At 47.5% G+C, this 19,494-nt stretch overlaps 1 protein-coding gene across 1 annotated transcript; it reads right to left on the minus strand.

The window, feature by feature from the left end:
* Positions 1-619: 619 nt before the first annotated feature.
* On the minus strand, positions 620-15,441 carry LOC135814177 (disintegrin and metalloproteinase domain-containing protein 10-like). The gene is made up of 11 exons (XM_065327258.1): positions 15,034-15,441; positions 12,323-12,473; positions 11,266-11,765; positions 9,722-9,975; positions 7,626-7,731; positions 6,747-6,898; positions 4,606-4,780; positions 3,971-4,112; positions 3,534-3,641; positions 2,640-2,724; positions 620-1,896 (listed from the first exon to the last, which is right to left on the minus strand). Exons 1-11 carry the CDS (start codon positions 15,116-15,118, stop codon positions 1,423-1,425), a joined length of 2,232 nt encoding a protein of 743 aa, XP_065183330.1. The 5' UTR covers positions 15,119-15,441; the 3' UTR covers positions 620-1,422.
* Positions 15,442-19,494: the final 4,053 nt, after the last annotated feature.

Below are 19,494 nucleotides of genomic sequence, written 5' to 3' on the forward strand. Positions count from 1 at the left end.
GCTGCAAAAAGAAGGCTTCACTTCGGTCTCAGCCTAGCCTAGCACAATAACTGTGTCAGATGGCTCCATACCGCCATTGCAAGGGGTACTAGAATGGGCCATGGGGCGTCCCTATGATTGTGGAACTCAGCCTTGGTAATGCGGAGCCTATCATATCTGAGACTATTGCAGGGAGTCCTGCGACTCGGGCCGAGGCTGGTCATAAGATTAAGAGGTCAAGGTGAAGATTCTGCAAATTGTATTGGTGGTACATACCGGTACTGCACTGCACTGCACTAGCAGTCCAGTGTGTGCAGTGAATGGAGCAACATGACTGTACTCAATCAGAGAACTGAGATGAGATGTTGAATATTCACTTCAACTGTAAGAGTTCAGACTTCAGTACATTATCAAATTTATCATGCTAGCGATCGCCGCATGCAGGCCCACCATGGCCTCTCGTTTTTTGAATCCCTTGATCAGGGAAGCCTGGATGCAAGCAATGTACAGTGCATACGGTACATGACATTGTGTATGCCAGGCCATGATCCCATTCGGACAGAACTGCTGTGGCACATGATATGACGCAGTGATCCCCAGGATAGATTGGGCAAACACACAGAATCAGTCACGGTTCAACGGAGCTTCAATACGTGTCTATATCATCGAACCTTTAAAACAAAAACAAAAATATCACAAAATGAGAAGAAAAGGTCTTGGATGAAAAGGAAATCAAAGGACGCCGGCGATTTAGTCTTTGATGTGTGGTACATCTCATCATTAAACACAGAAAGAGAAAAAAGAATATCAATGTCAAGACAATCGCATGACACGATAGGAAGCGTACATACTTGTTTTTCGTGTGTGTCCGTCAGGGTTTCAATTTTTTTCTAAAATTTAATACAAATACAAATATACATATCAATGAAGATATTAGCCTAAAAATGTGAAAACAAAATTTCATTTCCTGTTCATGGCATTGGACTATAGCTATTTCGGTCAAAAGCACCCCGATTGATGCCGACTGGACCGAACAGGACATGTGTAGCTAGGCAGGGCTGATAGCGGCAGCACAACAAGGAAGCATCTACGGTCCGGGACTCCACTACAGCGTGACTACTGATAAATATGTCATTCCGCAGGCATCTATATCCCGCGCAGAAAACAGGCGTGCAGGTAAAACAATGGGGCTGTGTCCGATGAAACATGCATGAACAACTCCAGTGTAAGCGTGTTTGTCCGGTTGGTGTCAGCGCCGTTATCGTTGTCTATTTCTACCGTTCAGAGTAAAGTAAAGACATTGAAGAAACACACACACACACAACCAATTGTCATCTTATCCAAGCTGTTCAACTAAAGGCATGCGTAGGTCCGGTGGAAACGGCCGCAGTGCACAGCTATGCACACTCTTTGCAGGGACAAAGACCTCAGCGTACAGCCGTTTTATCGACGGTTGTTGAGCTCTGTGCCCCTGCCGCCGCTGCGAGACTTCTGAGCTTCCTCGCGCTTTGCCTCGACGGTCTTCTTGGTATTCTTGGAAAGGAAATGAACAATGACCACCATGATGAGGACCAGGCCGACAACGCCGAGAGCCACAGCCCACCAGTTCTGCTTGCTCCACTCGATTGCATTGTTGATGGTCTCGGTGGAGAAGAGAGCGTTGCGCAGCCTGGCGATTGGACCCTGGTCGTCCAGGCGCCGGCAGAAGCCAAAGAAATCGCAGAACCCCTCGTAGTCGTCGCAGGGCGCGCCGGGCTGCTGAGAGGTCACAATACCGGTCAGGTTTCTACCGGCGGCCCGCAGTGATGTGCACGTGCCATTGGCGCTCAGCTTGCAGCACACTTGACAGCGATTGTCAGGGTCGGAGCAGAAACAGCTGATTCCTTGATAGCCTAGGCACAGGGAGCCTCGGCAGAACTACAGCATGGACACAGAAGAACAGCAGCAGAACATGATGTGGAAAAGCCTACTTCTACGACACATACAGTCAGACATCGCTTATCCGGTCCTCTTTTATCCGGATCCCTCGCCATCCGGAACTTCGGAACATAGCTGGTTACAGATTTACAGCATACGTGATGCATCCAACATAACCGGTGTTTGGTTATCCGGTTCCCTCGCCTATCCGGATATTTTTGTGGAAAACGGATGTGTGCGGTTAAGCGAGGTCTGACTGTACAAGCAGCATGGACAGTAGTCAGGAACACAAGCACCACCGGCTCTTGTGGGCTATGTCGTTCCATGAAGGAGTCATGCTTGGAGCACAATGAATCATCACCCCAATATTCAGTTGATTTTTACTTTACCCGCATGCTAGGCCACAAATACTGGTTCTCAAGGCTGATTTAACCATGTGCCATTTCATGCCATGTTCACACCCATACTGAACTACATGTTAGGGCCATTTACCAGCCATCAAGCTAAAATCCACGGGCCCAAAACCACTGTCCCCAGTAACGCTTGCGCAGTTCGGGAAACTCGCGCTGTATTTTGTAGGATGACCGCCCCTTAAACATAATAATTATTAGAGTGCATGCATACAGTACAATGGAACAGTCCAACACAGCACGCATTGAATTTGGTAACAAGCAGCATCGTGCACAGTGTGTGTACAATGTACATCGTGTCAATATGCCGATGCAACACTTAGACTGACTTACTCCGTTCAAGCATGTCGCCGTGCCTTCACTGCAGAACGTACCATCCGGCCTGTTTGGAGGTAGAGTGCATTCCGGTTTAGTTCCAGTGCACTCCGAGACAGCGGCGGTCTAGTCAAGGAGAACTTCTGCAATGCACCGTATGGTACTCAACGTACTATAGCGTTGTCGTTGCTCTAAGATCAGGAGCAGAGACGTACTGGTGCCCCAGAATGAAGAGAGAGAGAGAGAGAGAGAGAGAGAGAGAGAGAGAGAGAGAGAGAGAGATAGAGCCAGCTGAGAGAGAGAGAGAGAGAGAGAGAGAGAGAGAGAGAGAGAGAGAGAGAGAGAGAGAGAGAGATAGCCAGCTGAGAGAGAGAGAGAGAGAGAGAGAGAGAGAGAGAGAGAGAGAGAGAGAGAGAGAGAGAGAGAGAGAGAGAGAGTGGTGGGGTGGGGAGGGCCCGGGGGAGAGGGGCAATGGTTTCCTTCGTGGATCTGTTGCAGTATTGTACACACAGAAAGTAGTGACCCGGAATACAAGTACCAGGCTTTACGGCAAGCCTGCCACACGTGACTGTGTGGGAATAGGCACATGACGACACCTAATGGACACTAAAAATACAGGTGTACTACTTGTGCTACGTAGAACACTATGCACAGAGCCTCATTTGGGGAGTTGACCTCATGTAAAACTGGGTGAAGAACAACACCATGCTACGCAGTGCTTGTCTGACAAACGTCACAATGTTAAACCAGTTGCATGCCGGCATACTAATACCGAGTACACGCAATCCAAAGCGTTCAACTAGTACTGACATGTATACACATCAGCATGCTAGAACATAAGTCATTGGTGGAGGAAGCACAACTCAGCTACTGAGTACATGCAACACTTCACACTTCAGCTTGAAAGGATATTCGCATCTGCCAAGTCCAGTTCTGCATTCATTCTCCTCGGTGCAATTTACGCCGGCAGAGGGCTGGACTAGCATGCAACTGCTAGTGCAGCATGGACCTTGCTGCGGGCTACAGGACATACAAGTACATGCACACACGCACACATACACACACACATACACACACATACACACACACAAGGTTTTATATTGAACGTTCTGCCTGTACAGGTAGGCAGTGTGAGGGACCAAGTAAGCCAGCCTTCCCGGTCTGGGCTGTCCACCCATTAAGGTTCAGTCTATCCACCTTATTAAGCACATATAGAGCAATCACAAGTGACCAGTAATAACATGTCTTCATCACACACAGAGTACAGTTGCATGCTACACCTTGGTTGGATTCCGTTGACCCTAGTGTATTAAGCCACGTGTACAACACTGTATGCCGTTGCCCCTCACCTGCACTGCATGCCAGTTTGTAGTACGCATCCCGTCGGTTGACAACACTGTGGATTGTCTTTGCACTGTTGTGAGTTGCCGCAGTCGCAGGTCTCATTGCCGTCGACTACACCATTGCCACAAATCTGACCATTGGAAACCACTGCAGCAGCATCATCAACAAAGCATTGACCCGGGTTAGAAAAACCTGGCCAGGAGAGGCTACAAAAGAAGGCATATTTTTATTGGGCTCACTCACAATCACATTTCCCCATCATCCACATACATCTCTCAGATATGTCTGCTTCCACAGCCCAGCACATGCAATATATGTACACTGTATCTGCCATGGTGGTTACATGCTGACTGAGTTGGCATAAAACGGTGTACCGTGAATACGCCATGCATTGGGGCCCAATCAAATGCACTATCATGGCCAAGTTCTGCAGCATAAAATCAGGCATGTAGCGTGATGCATGCACTTAAAGTTTACTCCGATCTTTTCTTGTAATTGTAATGCTTGTACATGCATAGGGCCAGTCAATGAGTGCTGTACAACAGGAGCATAGCAGCCGGTCCGGTTTCATGCACTGCCTGTCTGCCAGCAAATTTCACATGTTGACAGCAAAAAAAACAAAAACAGCAAAAATGCCTACATTCAAAGCATGAGTCCGTGCGCAGAGCCTTGGCTTGAAGGACGCCGCCAATTTGGTCGCGAGAACACGGCGAGAACATGCGGTTGTTGGGCTCCGAGCCGCTGGTGGCATGGGCGTACATGATGTAGTTGCCGGCACTGCCGCCTGGTGAGCACGTCGCCGTGCTGGGATCGTGCTATGGCCGCCACCGCCGGGCATCAGCAGCGGTAGAGTACACGAACGCACAACACACACACGCACGCACACACGCACAACACACACACACATACATACATACATACATACACAGTCAAAGTCGAACCTCGACAATTCACATGGCATCTCTGGGTCTTTTTTTTGTCATCAAGACATGCGAGTGTGATAACTTTTTTTTTTTTTTTTTTGCTTCTTTGGCTACGATAGCCCTTTACATACATTAGATGGCTGGTACATACAGGGTTAAAGAATAGGAAATGGCCCAGCCCTGCCTTGCCAGTTATGTGGACGTACGGGGGTCGCCATGGCAAATAATAATGAAAAAGAAAAGAAAAAGTGCGAGTGTGATTACTATACGTGTGACATCCGGCCATTGGTCTTCCTAGTTTTGATATGATGCATTGTGGTTCATTCATATTTCCTTGTTATGCATGCAACAAACATTGCTTATCTCTGTTCGTTATTACTTGCACACTTATAGAGTTGTTAAACGGCTCAAATTACGAGCCGCTGCTAGCAGTCACATTCCGTATCTCTACGTGTTGCTTGCTGATTCTGCACGTTTTGCTAGCTTCCTCATCTCGCACGACTATGAGCCGCTCTGCCAGTTGCCCGGGAAGTAACGTTACTTAACCCTTTGCCTTTGCTTTGCGCAACGAAGATGGGCACAAGCTGTGTGCTACGGCAACAAAGAATGCCGAATGCTACAGGATGATGACTAGTAAGACCATTGGACAAACCGCTCTAACAACAACTCGACAACACAAAGAAACAGATCACCTAACTAACTTGGGAGGCTCAAAGGTATGCAAAATACATAAAGAGGGGAAGTTGAGCAAAGACGTATTGTGACAAATCAAAAAATCAATACATGTATCCCTAGTACTAAACTCCATGTTGATGTAAAGATGATGGAAAAGTTACGGACAATAACAATTCCCTTCCCCTCCTTGGAACTTTCCCATGGCCAGCAATCGAGGACATCTGAGAGTTGTAATTTTTGTACTCCACCGAGGTGTGATTTTTGGCATGCTGGGCCAAGCACAAGGAAGCCATCTGCAAAAAAACTTCAGAAAATGGTTGTTGTTTGATCCTTTGGTGTAATCTTTGTTTCTAGTCGAAGCTAGTTGCTGTTTGGAGCAGAAACGCTGAAATTGACTATTTTCTGCATGTACTCATACCTGTACTCATGTACTCAGTCATGCAGTCTCACTCGTATTTTAGCTCTTTTTCTGGAATGGATGCTGCTCTGCGCCCCTTGGTGAACATTTCCTGCGCTCGTGGAGCAGCTGAAAAGGACCACTGGTATGTCTAGTTCCTGGTTTGAAAGTGGAGAGTCGACTTTTGTGCCTTGAAAAAGGAGTAGAGAGCGATAAAGGTACGTCTGTTGCTTATTTTTGGGTGCTCCTCGTACATTTTTGATCGTGATAGAAATTCTCAGACCAAAGTCAGACCAAAGTCAGCGCGATGATGGCCGTACAGTTTTCTTGTGGATTTTTTAGTTGTTTCATCTCGTATCTATGTCAGTATCGTGATGGTGAAGTGGAGAGGGTGATTTTCTTCCTCTAGGCTTCGTTCGGCCGACTTTGCTTCGTCCTCGTTGAAAAGTGATCCTGAAAAAATGTCGATTCGCAAAATTATGTTGATTTTGAATGTACGTGATGACATGCGATTGCTGGCTATGGCACCCGAGCCTTTTAGTTGGAAGGTTGTTGATTTGCGCTTTGTAGATGTATTGAAGCTAGGTCTAAGGTTGTTGAATGTCTCAGTACCCATGTCAGCTTAGTGCCTATCGTCGCACTATCTGACTGTATATCATCTCGTTACCTTGCAGCTTGGTGGACCGTTAGTCATAACTCGTAACATTTCGGTCCTTCCTCATGTAATTATACTAGCCAGGTTTCCGTAATCATATAGCATAGATACACTAGACTTGGTCAGCTTACGTTGGATCCCATGTTATGCCCAAGCTCATGAGCAAAGGTCAGATAGGAGACCTCGCGTGCCACCTGCTTGCCAAAGTTGAGTGTGGTGACGATACCAGTGTTCAGAGTCTTCATGAAGCCATCGCTGTAGCGCTGGTACTTGTCACAAACACCTGCAGCCATGAACAATTCATGCCGAATATTGAATACATTTTAACGATTCATGCAGAACACTGAATGTATGAACAATTCATGCAGAACATTGAATGCACTTTAGCAATTCATGCCGAACATTGAGTGAAATTCTACACACTACTGCGGACCAGGTCTGCACAATACCAGTAGATAAGGCTTGAAATACTATCTCTGGCAAATGGCATGCACAGCCTTTCCTAGGTCCTGGAGGGTATATATTTAGGCAACATAGTGTGGCAATGCACCCCTTTCAAAGTGCCCAAATACAATGCATGGTGCGACTTATCAACACCCTTGCAGATTTCCAACACACAACCATGCACAAAATTTCCCTGCCTCCTCTTCAATTTCAACCTTGGTACAACCCTGGTATTGTCGGTACTTGATGTGTACTGTTCGGATTCACCAGAAAACAATGAACACCATCTGTTTATCCAGTAACTAGGCACATGCCCCGCACGTGCATTATTATGTGCATGGGGTATTATTGATATTACCCCATTTTAGGGTAAAAATCCGGCTACTCATATGACCACATGGGATGGTCATGTTGGTTTCAACTCCACTCTGCCCCTGCATTTATAGATCATTCCACTGTCCACATGCCATGATCACTTTCCACACAAATTTAGTCACATAGCGAAGATGCGAAAACACTCTATTACATGTATATCAGCGCCCAGAAATGCCAGGCCCACTACTAACCTCCTGCTGAATTACCCGCGGAACCGACCCAGGCCAAGCCAAGCACACCATTATCAAAATCACGATTGGTGAACAGGTATGCAAGGCAGAAGTCAGTCAGATTTCGCTGGAATGAAACAGGAGGACAGAAAGAAAGCAAGAAGCAACTACATGCACATGTGAAACAGACAGGTCCTAAAGTAGGCTTTTTTAAAGGGATTGACCAGAAAACAATGAACATCATCTGTTCGCTAATCTCCGCTACTCGTCGTCTCACCTGGCTTCAGAAGATGTTACGAGAGCTAGGAGAGTCTCCAGCAGGCAACGCATCCATCTTCAAGGAAGTGGAAAGAGAAAGCGGCATGGTCCTTGAATGCGGTAAATGCTGAACGTTTGATTTGTCCCAACCAAGATTTCAGCACTTGGTTCGTCACAATTTTCGATTGCCAGCTAACGTCTCCGCACCCCAGCTTTCCCCTGTCGGTGTCACGTCCCAGTAGTAGCAGTACACAACGGAGAGGACTACTAATAAACAGTTCACGGCACTAACAGCATTAAACACAGCGCTTCTTTCACTTCGTGAATACTATAAGACAACTGGAAATGACACAATTCTGCAGTGATCGACCTTCTCTCTCACGGAGCTAAGCAGAATGTGCGTCATCACCTGTAGTCGTCATGGAAACGCAATCAGAAAATCGGCGATATGGCAAGTTCGCAATATCGTACGGTGGCGAGAGATATACCATCGGAACCGATATCAAATTGTCTTTCATCTGAGCACTTCCCCTTTAACAGAACTCAGTATGTACGGAAAGAGAGCGCCCATATGTGGATCGCACATACTATTTTAGACAACACACACCATAGCAGATTTGATTTGCACAGGTTTTCCCACTATCCGCCGATGATCACTCGAAGCAGAACCACTGGGCTGGTGGTGCATACCAAGCCCGCTTCTATGAGGTCTACATACAGGGCCTAGTGGCCTAGTACTGGTAGTAGCAGTAGCCTATGATATATGGACTGTGTGTACAAGTGCACTCTCCATATACTGGAACGTTAGTTTAGTGATAGCTTGCATACCGTCCTACCGGTAGGACCACGGGTCCTACCGGTAGGACCCAAGAAATCGAGCTGCAAAAGTGCTTTTGGTTGAGAAATTTTTTGAAACAATTGTTGAGATGAGGTCTTTGTCAGGCAAAGTAATGGCGCAAAATGCAAGATTATGTCCAGTGCATTGCGTATGCGCAATTTTATCGATAGTCAAAATGGCCGCACATAATCCTGTCGGTGCGCTAGCAACTCTGTCCAAAGTGAATTTTGACCATGGCACATCAATTGTGGTGAGGTCCTAATGTTTTTATCAGCTTGCCAAGGCCGTGGAATGCATAATACCATACTCCGTATCCATGGTTACAATAGGTTGTTACCATGGAATTTCGTAGTATGCCTTGTGCGATCACGTCTAAAATTTGTGGACTCCTTCATTAGCCCCTTAGCAACAGTTTAGGGTCAAGTTTTAGGTCAATGTTAGAACAGAGGCCATGCAGCATGTCTGTGTATGATGGTCCTACCGGTAGGTCCTACCGGTAGGACCGAGGTCTATGCAAGCTATCATTAGGGTTCCCAGTAAAAATGCAACGCCTGTTGGGACTCCCCTAGTAAAATAATAAAATCTACTACTACTACTACTACTACTACTACTACTACTACTACTACTACTACTACTACTACTACTACTACTACTACTACTACTACTACTACTACTAGTTTCCAAGGTCAAGGTCATGCATGTTTCTTCACGAAAATAATTGGGGCAAAATCGACGTGTGACCATTATCCCCGGTACATTCATTCCATTTTGACAAACTGGACCGTTGCATGCTGACTTCAAGATGGGTGGTCACAGACACGGATTCAAAGCGAGAAAAGCAATAATCCACGCCTGCTCACAATATTCGGAAACGTTTCGCATGCAATTCCCACTGCACAGCAAACCACCATGACTCCCCGCCCCCCCCCCCAGGTCAGACGCAAGTATCCCTCCGCTAATCTACAAGTCTTATCCTGGAAGTGCAGGATGATAAAGTGTTGTTTACGCCGATGATCCATACCTGTGACCACAAATCCAGGAATCGGTCAACGCCAACCAGCTGGGCAGACAAGCCGGACCCAAGACTGTTCGAAGTCTCACTGGAAAGCACATACACCTGGACTGTCCTGATGGCAAAGGTAATGCCCTCGTTCCCGTCCGAGCTCTTGATGAAGTTCGTTGTTGTGTAGATCAGATTGACGTTCATGACGTAGCGACCGAGCACACGTGCCACGGCTGATCGAACTCCGGTCTTATCGGTTGCCAAGTCAATACCTGAGATTCAGATGGAGAGTGGGAAGACAACAACATAACTATTTCTTAGGCCAGTCCTGTACCATCCATCTTTCCCGCTTATACACAAATACGGCAAAGACACGACAGAGGCTGTGCAATTCTGTCAGTATTTGAAGTGGCATCACAAGAAGTAGGCTTTTCAACATCATGTTTGTTCATGTTTTGTATAATTTTTGCATCTTTGGGGTGTAAATGTATTCTCGGGGGGGGGGGGGGGCGGCGGGGAGTGCATCTTACAGCTGGTGTTTTCAGGGCTTTGGATGGATTATCGGCCCCAAAGGTTTAGTATTTTGCCGACTCCAGTTCAACATGGTAGGGTTTCTTGGGTTTTGCGCGGTGTGACCACTTCAAAAGCATTGGCTTGCCACTAAATACCACGATGTGACTTCCATAGCCGCTGTAGAGGCTAAGCGAGCCATGCAATAGGGCTTGAAAGTGATGACGTCAAAACGGCCAGGGAGTAGTAAGTTGACATCAGATTTCTATTTTCGGATCCACTAAGGTGTGACTTTGCTATTGCCTAAGTATGTGGGTGCATAGCAACCCACTCATGTCGCATGCAGGTGTGACTTTTATTTCGCCACCAGTTGTAACCCCGCCCCCAGTAGCCAAATCAGTCAGTTTCACTGGCTACATCACCATGCTGTGGGTAAGACCGCTTGAAATGTGCTTGGATCCATACAAAAACTGGATCCAAGTGGATCCAGTTTTTGAATTTTTGAAATTGTTGCTATGCTGTGACGTAGCACTTTCAAGCCCTATAAATGCGGCATGACGAGTCATGTCCCCAGCGCGGCCAAAGTGACTGAAGATTGCGATGTGTTTGATGAGATCATGTACAGTGCACGTACACATTGTCTACTATATGAAGTACCAGTTGGACATACGTCACAACGTGATTGCACACGCTTATTTCTAACTACTGCCGTGGACATTAAGATCCGATGGGATGACCGGGGCCGGCACCTTTACTGCGTTTAGCGTGTACACGCACTGTGCACGTGTAGTTCATGTACACGCACTGTGCACGTGTAGTTCATGTACACGCCGCGTAAAAACGGACCAGCAGTTCTCGCGGCTGCAAGGCCAACGCCTCGTGGCCGATTGACGTCTCAGCGGATCAGTTCAATGTCTATTACAGTACATGTACTTGTAGTATAGATGTATGGGCACTGACTGTGCTCGGCCAAAGAGAGATCATGTCCCCCCCCCTGGCTACAAGGGTATCAGCACACACACGAAAGTTAGTTCCTGAAGATCTCTCCTCACCTTCTTCTTTGGCAACCTGCTGCGAGAACAAGTGGTCACCAGCAATCTTGATGCGGCATTCAACGTATTCTGAGTTTGGTGCTCTGCGCTGACGGTGGTGGTGCTCCTCCTGTTCCTTAGCTTGTTTAGCATAACTAGCGTTCAGCTGACGTTCACCGGAGTTCTGCATGTTCTCCATCCAGTGGCGCAGCTCATGCGAGGCACCGCAACTGTCACCGGAAAATTCAACATCACTCGCCTTGTACACGATGGAGTGAAACTCCGGGTTGTCAAAGTAGCGGCGTGACGGCTCAATGTGAAACCGATCCTCCTTGGTTTGAATCACGCCATGGAACTTGCCATTCGCAACTGTTCCAGCCACCGATGACAGGTCGTCGCCGATTACCTTTCCGGAGTAGAACTCTGAGTGGTCATAGGGAAATGGTTTGCCATTACCATCAATGAATTTTGCATCCGGGTGGAACACATGATGGTGAGGGTTCAGCTTAAGTCTGAAATACCTGCAGAGGATGATGTCAGCATCGCAGCAAAAGAACACAACCATAAAAGAGAGACTCATGCTGACTTGGAAAGATGATTGCGACAATTACACAACAAGAAAACATTTTTTCCTACACACAAAGATAAATCGACACACGCGCCAAACCTGTATCTTCAAACATCTGTGACCACTGCGCTAAGACGTAAGAGACCTCACTAGAAGACCACTGCACTAAGAGAACACCTATGTTATGAGGCCGGCCATCTCAGGCCACCCCCGGCAACATACTCCTGGGTAGACATGTTCGGCTGTGCACCTGTGTTGAAAGACCACCTGTCCATAAACACTGGATTTCTGAATTTCTGTGCACCCCGGGTCACAGTGTTCGCTAAACACAGGTTCTTTCACTGTTTTGTTCAATGCTGTACATACGATGCTGTTTCTTTCAATCAGCAGCAAACAGGCCTGCCCACTGGTACACATAGTGTTCACTGGCAACAAGCATGCACTGGGTGAACAGTATCATCCGAACTCAAGACACCCCTGCTTTCCCCCGACGACTACGGCAGCACGTACTTGCCATGCGACGAAAACGACACCTCCAGTGGGTCACCGAAGAAGCGGTTGTAGCCCTTTGTCTCACGCTTTACTCTGGCATGCTCCTGTGCCAGCGGTTCCGTGTTGTAATTGAGCTCCTCGTAGTGGCTGATATAGGTGTCTAGCCGGCCTGCATGAAAGGACACAAAGCGCAAAACGTACGCTTGACTAGAAGTCCCAACAACACAAAATTTCGATATACCAAAATCACACACTTCAATCGCATCTATCTGAGTTCCTAGAGCACAACACACACTGCGTGATCAACAAAGGTTGAAGAACCTTTCAAAACCAGGGAAAAAATTGAAAACCAGATCTATTCATTTATTTATTTCTGCACCTCGTAGCGGCATGTCAAGACAGCCCAGTCAAGGAATGTCACGGTAGTAAACCCTGCACTGCAGCAGAGTGTGCATGCGCTGACCCACCTGATCTGTGTTGATAGAGCATGCGTTGGCACATTACCAATTTATCATACTACTGTGACCCCCAGGTATCTATAAGACACGGTAGTGACTTGGCACGGGCAAAATTCCCTAAGTCAGTAAGTGACTGTGTTTCCAAACACAATTGTGCAGCCAGTGGTAACATGGATGTACGAACTTTACTTTCACATAGAACCTGGAACTTGAGCTCAGTGACTATCCAATAGTGCCGCATAGAATACACAGTAGTCTGTCAAGAGAGGTATAGATGCCATTTCTACGCAGACACGTTCAAATGCAGTGTAGGAACGTGGTTCGAATCCTGAACAGACCGATCTGGCAATAGAGGAAATGACCCTTCTTTAAAGAGGACGTAAAGCCTAAAATACTTTTCGCCAGTTTCACACCAAGGCCCGGTTCAACTCGAGTGACAGGAACGCGCCCAAACAGGCTGTAAGTTGTACCCTGCAGGCAAGCCTGGCACGGTGACCAGGTGACTGGTGTACGCATGAGCACGTGACCACCTATTCAACCATGCTCGATTGGGAATAAGGGCCGAACACTGCATCGCAGCCTTCTCGGACCAAAACTAGTCGACTCAGCGTGCAAAAGACTACAACATATGGGCTTGAGTCGCGGTCATCCATGCTTTTATAAGAACGAAATGGCGCTTTTAGTGACATTTTGCATACAAATCCCCATCTAGTAGGGCGCAGTCTCCCAGTTCCGGTGGAAGTGGCGAGTTCGATTGGGAATATAGGACCCTTCCCGGAAGGGAGCGTCTCAGCTTCCTCGGACCAAGACCATTTGACTCAGTACCCCTGGTGAAAATTCGATTTTAGGCTTTACTTCCGCTTTAATGCAACAGGGCGATATTGAGTACCATCATTTTCTAGCCACACATTCAACCTTTATCGATGAGACCCTTCATGACCAAATCAGCTGTTTGAAGGGAGTTAACATCTACCAATCATGGTATGCGATGGTAACGTCGTCTGAGAGAGAGAGAGAGAGAGAGAGAGAGAGAGAGAGAGAGAGAGAGAGAGAGCGAGAGCGAGAGCGAGAGCGAGAGAGAGAGAGAGAGAGAGAGAGAGAGAGAGAGAGAGAGAGAGAGAGAGAGAGAGAGAGAGAGAGAGAGAGAGAGAGAGAGAGAGAGAGAGAGAGAGAAAGAGAGAAAGAGAGAGAAAGAGAGAGAGAGAGAGAGAGAGAGAGAGAGAGAGAGAAGTGGTGTGCTGGATAAAGTGGACTACTTGTACCACAGCCGTGGAAGGTAATACGATGCTGTGCAAGACAGTCCATATAGGGGAAAAAACCGATGGACGTGGCTAGCTATAAGAGAGGTTCCGCCCGGCGTTTTTTCCATGGCGTTTTTCCCCGTCGTGAATGGCATTTGAACGTCGTGTTCGAGCATGAGCGACACTCTGTTGGCGTTCAAGAGTGAGATTTTGGTGCCGATATGAAAGTGGAGAACGTGTGGGGGGGGGGGGGGGAGGGAGCCTTTCTGTCATCACATTCTACGAATAGACATGGATGTGTATGCACAGAGCTGCAGTAACGTTACCATGGTTACTGCTGAGTTCATTGGTTGCCAGCCTCTTCGCTTGAATAATGTAATGAGTTTGTTCACAATCACGAGCAGTAATACTAATCCAGTGGCCTGAATAAAACATGATGAGGCGTGCACAGCGGTACACCATTACATGTATAAAGTTATCTATGAGCACTCGTAACACACAGTCAATACGAGGAAAACAGAAGTAAGAAAGTCCTCGACTCGAGTAGAAGCTGTGATACTGATAGCCTAAAGTAGTTAGTGTGACGACACCTCAACGGAAACACCAGATGCAGATAGCAGTGTCTCGGTAGCGTAGCATAGCCACAAAAGACAGCAGTGCATTTGTCAGACACCGCGAGGGACGTAACATCGGTGCGGTGAGAACGTACAAGAAAGTAAGTAGTTGTAAGTGGTTGGTGAACGGTTCTCTGGACAGTCATTGCACACGCCGAGCATGACAGTGGCATCTAGAAAACTAACGACGACTACTGTTGTGCTACACAGAAAAATCGAAATGCCACACCCGACTGACACGGTGCCGTTAGAAACATTCCTTGTCGAGTTGTTCGATACTGTGATCGCAATCGGTCAACGTAAAATGTTCAGACATGTCGACAGTGTCTCAATAATCAAAATGCACAGACACACACGTAAAAACGTTCATACAAGTATTTCCTCCTAATATCAGCAAACGAAGGAGCAGAACTTACGCTTGGGTCGTGCCGTTACCGTGCTGGTCATCAACGCTAGTAGCGAACACACTAGGGCGGCGAGCTGGACTATCGAAGTAAACATGGCGACGTCCTGTGTGCTTCAATCACAGATCCGACCGCGAGGCAGAATAAAATTCTACTCGAGAGATATTCTCGATGCCTGTCGCGACCAGCAGCTTACTGTAGCTCGCTGCGCCAACTCGGCCAGGTCCCGAGCAGGAAGATCGCGTTCCGCCTCGGTCAAAATAACCGTCTACAGTCTACTTAGCAAACAGCACATTATTTGCAGACAAAGTTCTCCTCTGCTCGGATAGCTTTCTCTCTCTTCCCCTTACGAATGAACCCTGCATGCATTGACAAAGTGACAGTGAGTCTGTCGAGTTGTCGTAGCACCGCCACCAGTCCATTGTATGTACTACCAGTCCAACAAAACATTCATGTACATACAACAGGGGTTTAGATTTTAGAAGCACTGCATGCACTCGCTAGCTAGCGCTAGCGCTGGGGCACACCCCATGCCCATGGCCCATACTGCACTGGGCCATAGCACATCCGCTTCACACGTACAAAAATAGTGTCAGAGTTACAATGCATTGTGTAGATATCTACAGTCTTCACTTCAGCTCAGTTGACGTGAGAGCGGAACTGACTTATCGTCTTATGACAAGTGCAAGTGTAGACTCACTGTAGTGACATCAGAAGCTCGATCTGCTATGCTCAGCTCACGATCACGTACAACGCGCCTAGGCCAGGGTGGTTCATAACCCCGAAATACCTCTTCGTCGGAGTCAGTCTTCGCTTGTCATGCGAAAGCCTAATTTTAGGCTTTTGTGTAGTAAAAGAGCACAAAAGACGGGTACTTCGAACAAGAAACTCTTCCAAACTCCCCGACATGACTCTTGCACAAGAAACATCTCCTGCCTGTTCACTGTTGTCGCCATTTCAGAACTCAGGAAACGCACGGAGCACCCAAGCCTAGGCTCGCTCGTAATACAATGGCAACCATGATGGCAACCATGATGGCGGCCATGATGGCAACCAGGGAGTCGTAAAAGCCCGGGAGAGGACACGGCACACATTCCCAGAAAACATCTTTGCCTCGCGCTGCCGGGGAACGCTGCCAGGGAACGGTGTTGCGAGGCAAGGAAATTATTATTTTCGAAAATTGTGATGTCTTCTTGAAATACTAATTGGGACATTCTCCGATTTCTCTTAGAGCACGGAGACGATTGCTCCGTCGAGTCTTCTGATCTCTATTTTCATCCTCAATTCTTCCAGCTGCCTCACTCATTCTCTCTCAGTTTATCGAAGTTAATTTATTCTGAGGCGATGGAAATGCAAGATAAATCCCTAATTGTACTTCAATTTTATTTGAGTTGGGGTGAACGAAATGAGATTTGTGGAAAATGACGCCACTTCCCGTGTTAGCCGCTGGTCGTATCATACAGCCCATATTCCATTGCAGGTGATGGGCGAACGTTCGTGTTGAGATCCGCTGAGTTTCCTCGTACTCGTGGAGTTGAATTTGTGGCAGAAATTGCACTGAATTGCAGTCAAATGGTTGTGAATGAAACGAGATTTGTGGAAAATGACGCCACTTCCCGTGTTAGCCGCTGGTCGTATCATACAGCCCATATTCCATTGCAGGTGATGGGCGAACGTTCGTGTTGAGATCCGCTGAGTTTCCTCGTACTCGTGGAGTTGAATTTGTGGCAGAAATTGCACTGAATTGCAGTCAAATGGTTGTGAATGAAACGAGATTTGTGGAAAATGACGCCACTTCCCGTGTTAGCCGCTGGTCGTATCATACAGCCCATATTCCATTGCAGGTGATGGGCGAACGTTCGTGTTGAGATCCGCTGAGCTTCCTCGTACTCGTGGATTTATGAATTTGTGTCAGAAATTGCACTGAAATTGCAGTCGAGTGGACTTCTGTGCGTGTGTTGTGAGTGAATCGCAAAGGCTCCCTTCCTTCAGCATCGTCAAAACGCAACATAGAGCATTATTACGCACTCGTTCCATGATTCATGATATTGCCTGGATTCTTTTAAAAACAATCAATGTGTGTTCCCTATCTATCTACATTGTACATGGTTGCAGGTCGTTATTTATTATGTAGATCTTGTTAAAATTTTCTACACTTTTCTACTCGTATACTGAGTACGCGGTGACTTTAGCCGTTTAGGAAACGGAAGGCTCAGCCTCCAGGTTGGCCAGAAAGGTTCTCAGTGAATCTAACCGAAGTCTTGGCGAGTGTACAAAAGGTAAACCTATCATTTGTACTTCATAACGGAATTGTGCACAAAAATGCACACGCACGCGTGCGCGCACACACACACACAAACACTGTACAAACACACAGAAAAGTACAAGCACATGTGCACATACACACGCCTCCCCCCACACACACACTCAACTCCCCACCCCCTGTACCATGTGTACTGAGTCTGACAGACAGACACACAATCATGTTTATGCTTCCTTCGCCACCAGTTTCGGATAATGGTGTCAACAACGAGTTGTAAAATATTGGTATTTTAGGACTCCCTGCCCCGAAGACGAGCACAGCGCCGTGGATCGTGCAGATCCGGCCGCGCCGGCCTACCGTGCTTCACTTTCTGGCCGAGGCAAACATCGTCCGCGTGCGCGCATCCCGTGTCCTCTCCCGGGCTTTTACGACTCCCTGATGGCAACCATGATGGCGGCCATGATGCCTCTACATATACATGACATGTACCTCGAGCAGGCGATTCTTGGCGTCGTGAAAGGACATTGCCGCTAGAATCGCCATCGGTAGTCTTCCACTCACTCTCTCTCTCCTCTCTCCTTTCGTTTACGCTTCAATATCAAGAGTGAAGTTTGCTTGCGCTGCGAGCCATTTTCTGTGGCGCTGTCGTCCATCTTCGCCGAGCCTAATTTTTGGGGGGGGGGGCGACAGTGGGCGGAGCGTCTAGACTACACTCGGATCGTAGACAGACAGTCTAGTCACGGACATACATGTACATGTAAATACTGTAGGTACAGCCAGATTGTCTCTCATCATGCTCACACTCATACTAGTCATAGTGACCAGTCATAGACTCATATCGCCCAGGCCAGGGTAGGACTAGGACTGGTGCAGTCCGGCCGGTGGTGGCTGTGGTGGTGCTGGTGGTCCACTATTCACTAAGGCACTATGGTACACACCCCACTTGGCACTTTCACAAGACTGGGTTGAGGAGGTACGTCTCCTTTCCCTGGACCCAATTTTGAATCTGTCCCTTCTGGGATGTCAAAGCACTACCTCCAGCTCCCCTGCCCTGGCCTGGGTTTCGTTGTGATGTGATGGTGACCTGGTTCCCCCTTCGCGTTTGACTTGCGCAAGCGGCGTTAACTACTAGTAAGGCTAAGGTCTGGTACAAACAGAACATAATGCAAGCGCATGCAGTCGCTTTACCATATTATTTACCGGGGTTGCACGCCCTGGTTACTAACTAGACAAGTACCCCATGGGCCTTGCTCGGCATGAAATTTTCCATTCCAGGCGACCCTCCCAGTCATAGCACTCGACGTAATGTCTGCAGTGCTGCCATATCTGACTTTCTCGGTCATTTCCATGACGGGTCTGAGCGAGAAATGACGCCCAGTGGTCAATGGGCTAACACTACAGAAGATACAGGTGTCAGGTGATGACAACCCAGCGTGTGACACTTCAATCTGGAGACATGATGGAGTTGCAGAAGGTACCGTAGTTACGTGTACATGTACGTCGATGGCTAAAAGATCCTAAATCAATGGGTATCACCATATTTGTCTGGAAAACAGGAGCGCACTTGTGAGAAGTTGTGTGCGTGAGTTGGGCTGTGTGTGCACTCACTGAGCGTGTCATGAGGAGGGAGGGCGAATCATCGGAATAATAGTGAAAAACGTGGACAATTGGTAGATGGTCGGGAGAGAAGCAGAATGAGAGATAACATGTGCGTCAGGAGGGAGGGAAGACGCTAGTGAGGCACTGGTCTACATAGGGCGTCGGTGGCTGTTTGCCAGTTCACATGCAGCAGATACTCGTTGCACTTTTCCTTGGAAGAATGAAGCTACATGTACAATCATATTGTTAGATTGACAGCAATTTGAACTAGTATTGGGTTATATAATACAATGTACAATCATGTATGTGTGTGTGTGTGTGTGTGTGTGTGTGTGCGTGTGTGTGTGTGTGTGTGTGTGCGTGTGTGCGTGCGTGCGTGCGCGCGCGCGGGGGGGGGGACGCGTGTACAAGCTCGTGAGACCAGAAAAGAACACTCACGATCACTGACTCAGTACTCGTTGAGACAATGAGAGCAGCAACGACTCAGAAGTACTACTGGTTCGGTGCCTGCATGCATGCAGTATGAGCTGCAGTGCCTGGTCTGTAAGCCAAGAGTCATCTAAATATGGATATTGACTGCTTGAGGTCAATGAGGTTTCGAGATAATGACA

This window comes from Sycon ciliatum, chromosome 4 (genome assembly GCF_964019385.1).
Source record: "Sycon ciliatum chromosome 4, ocSycCili1.1, whole genome shotgun sequence".
In the NCBI taxonomy this organism is placed as follows: domain Eukaryota; kingdom Metazoa; phylum Porifera; class Calcarea; order Leucosolenida; family Sycettidae; genus Sycon; species Sycon ciliatum.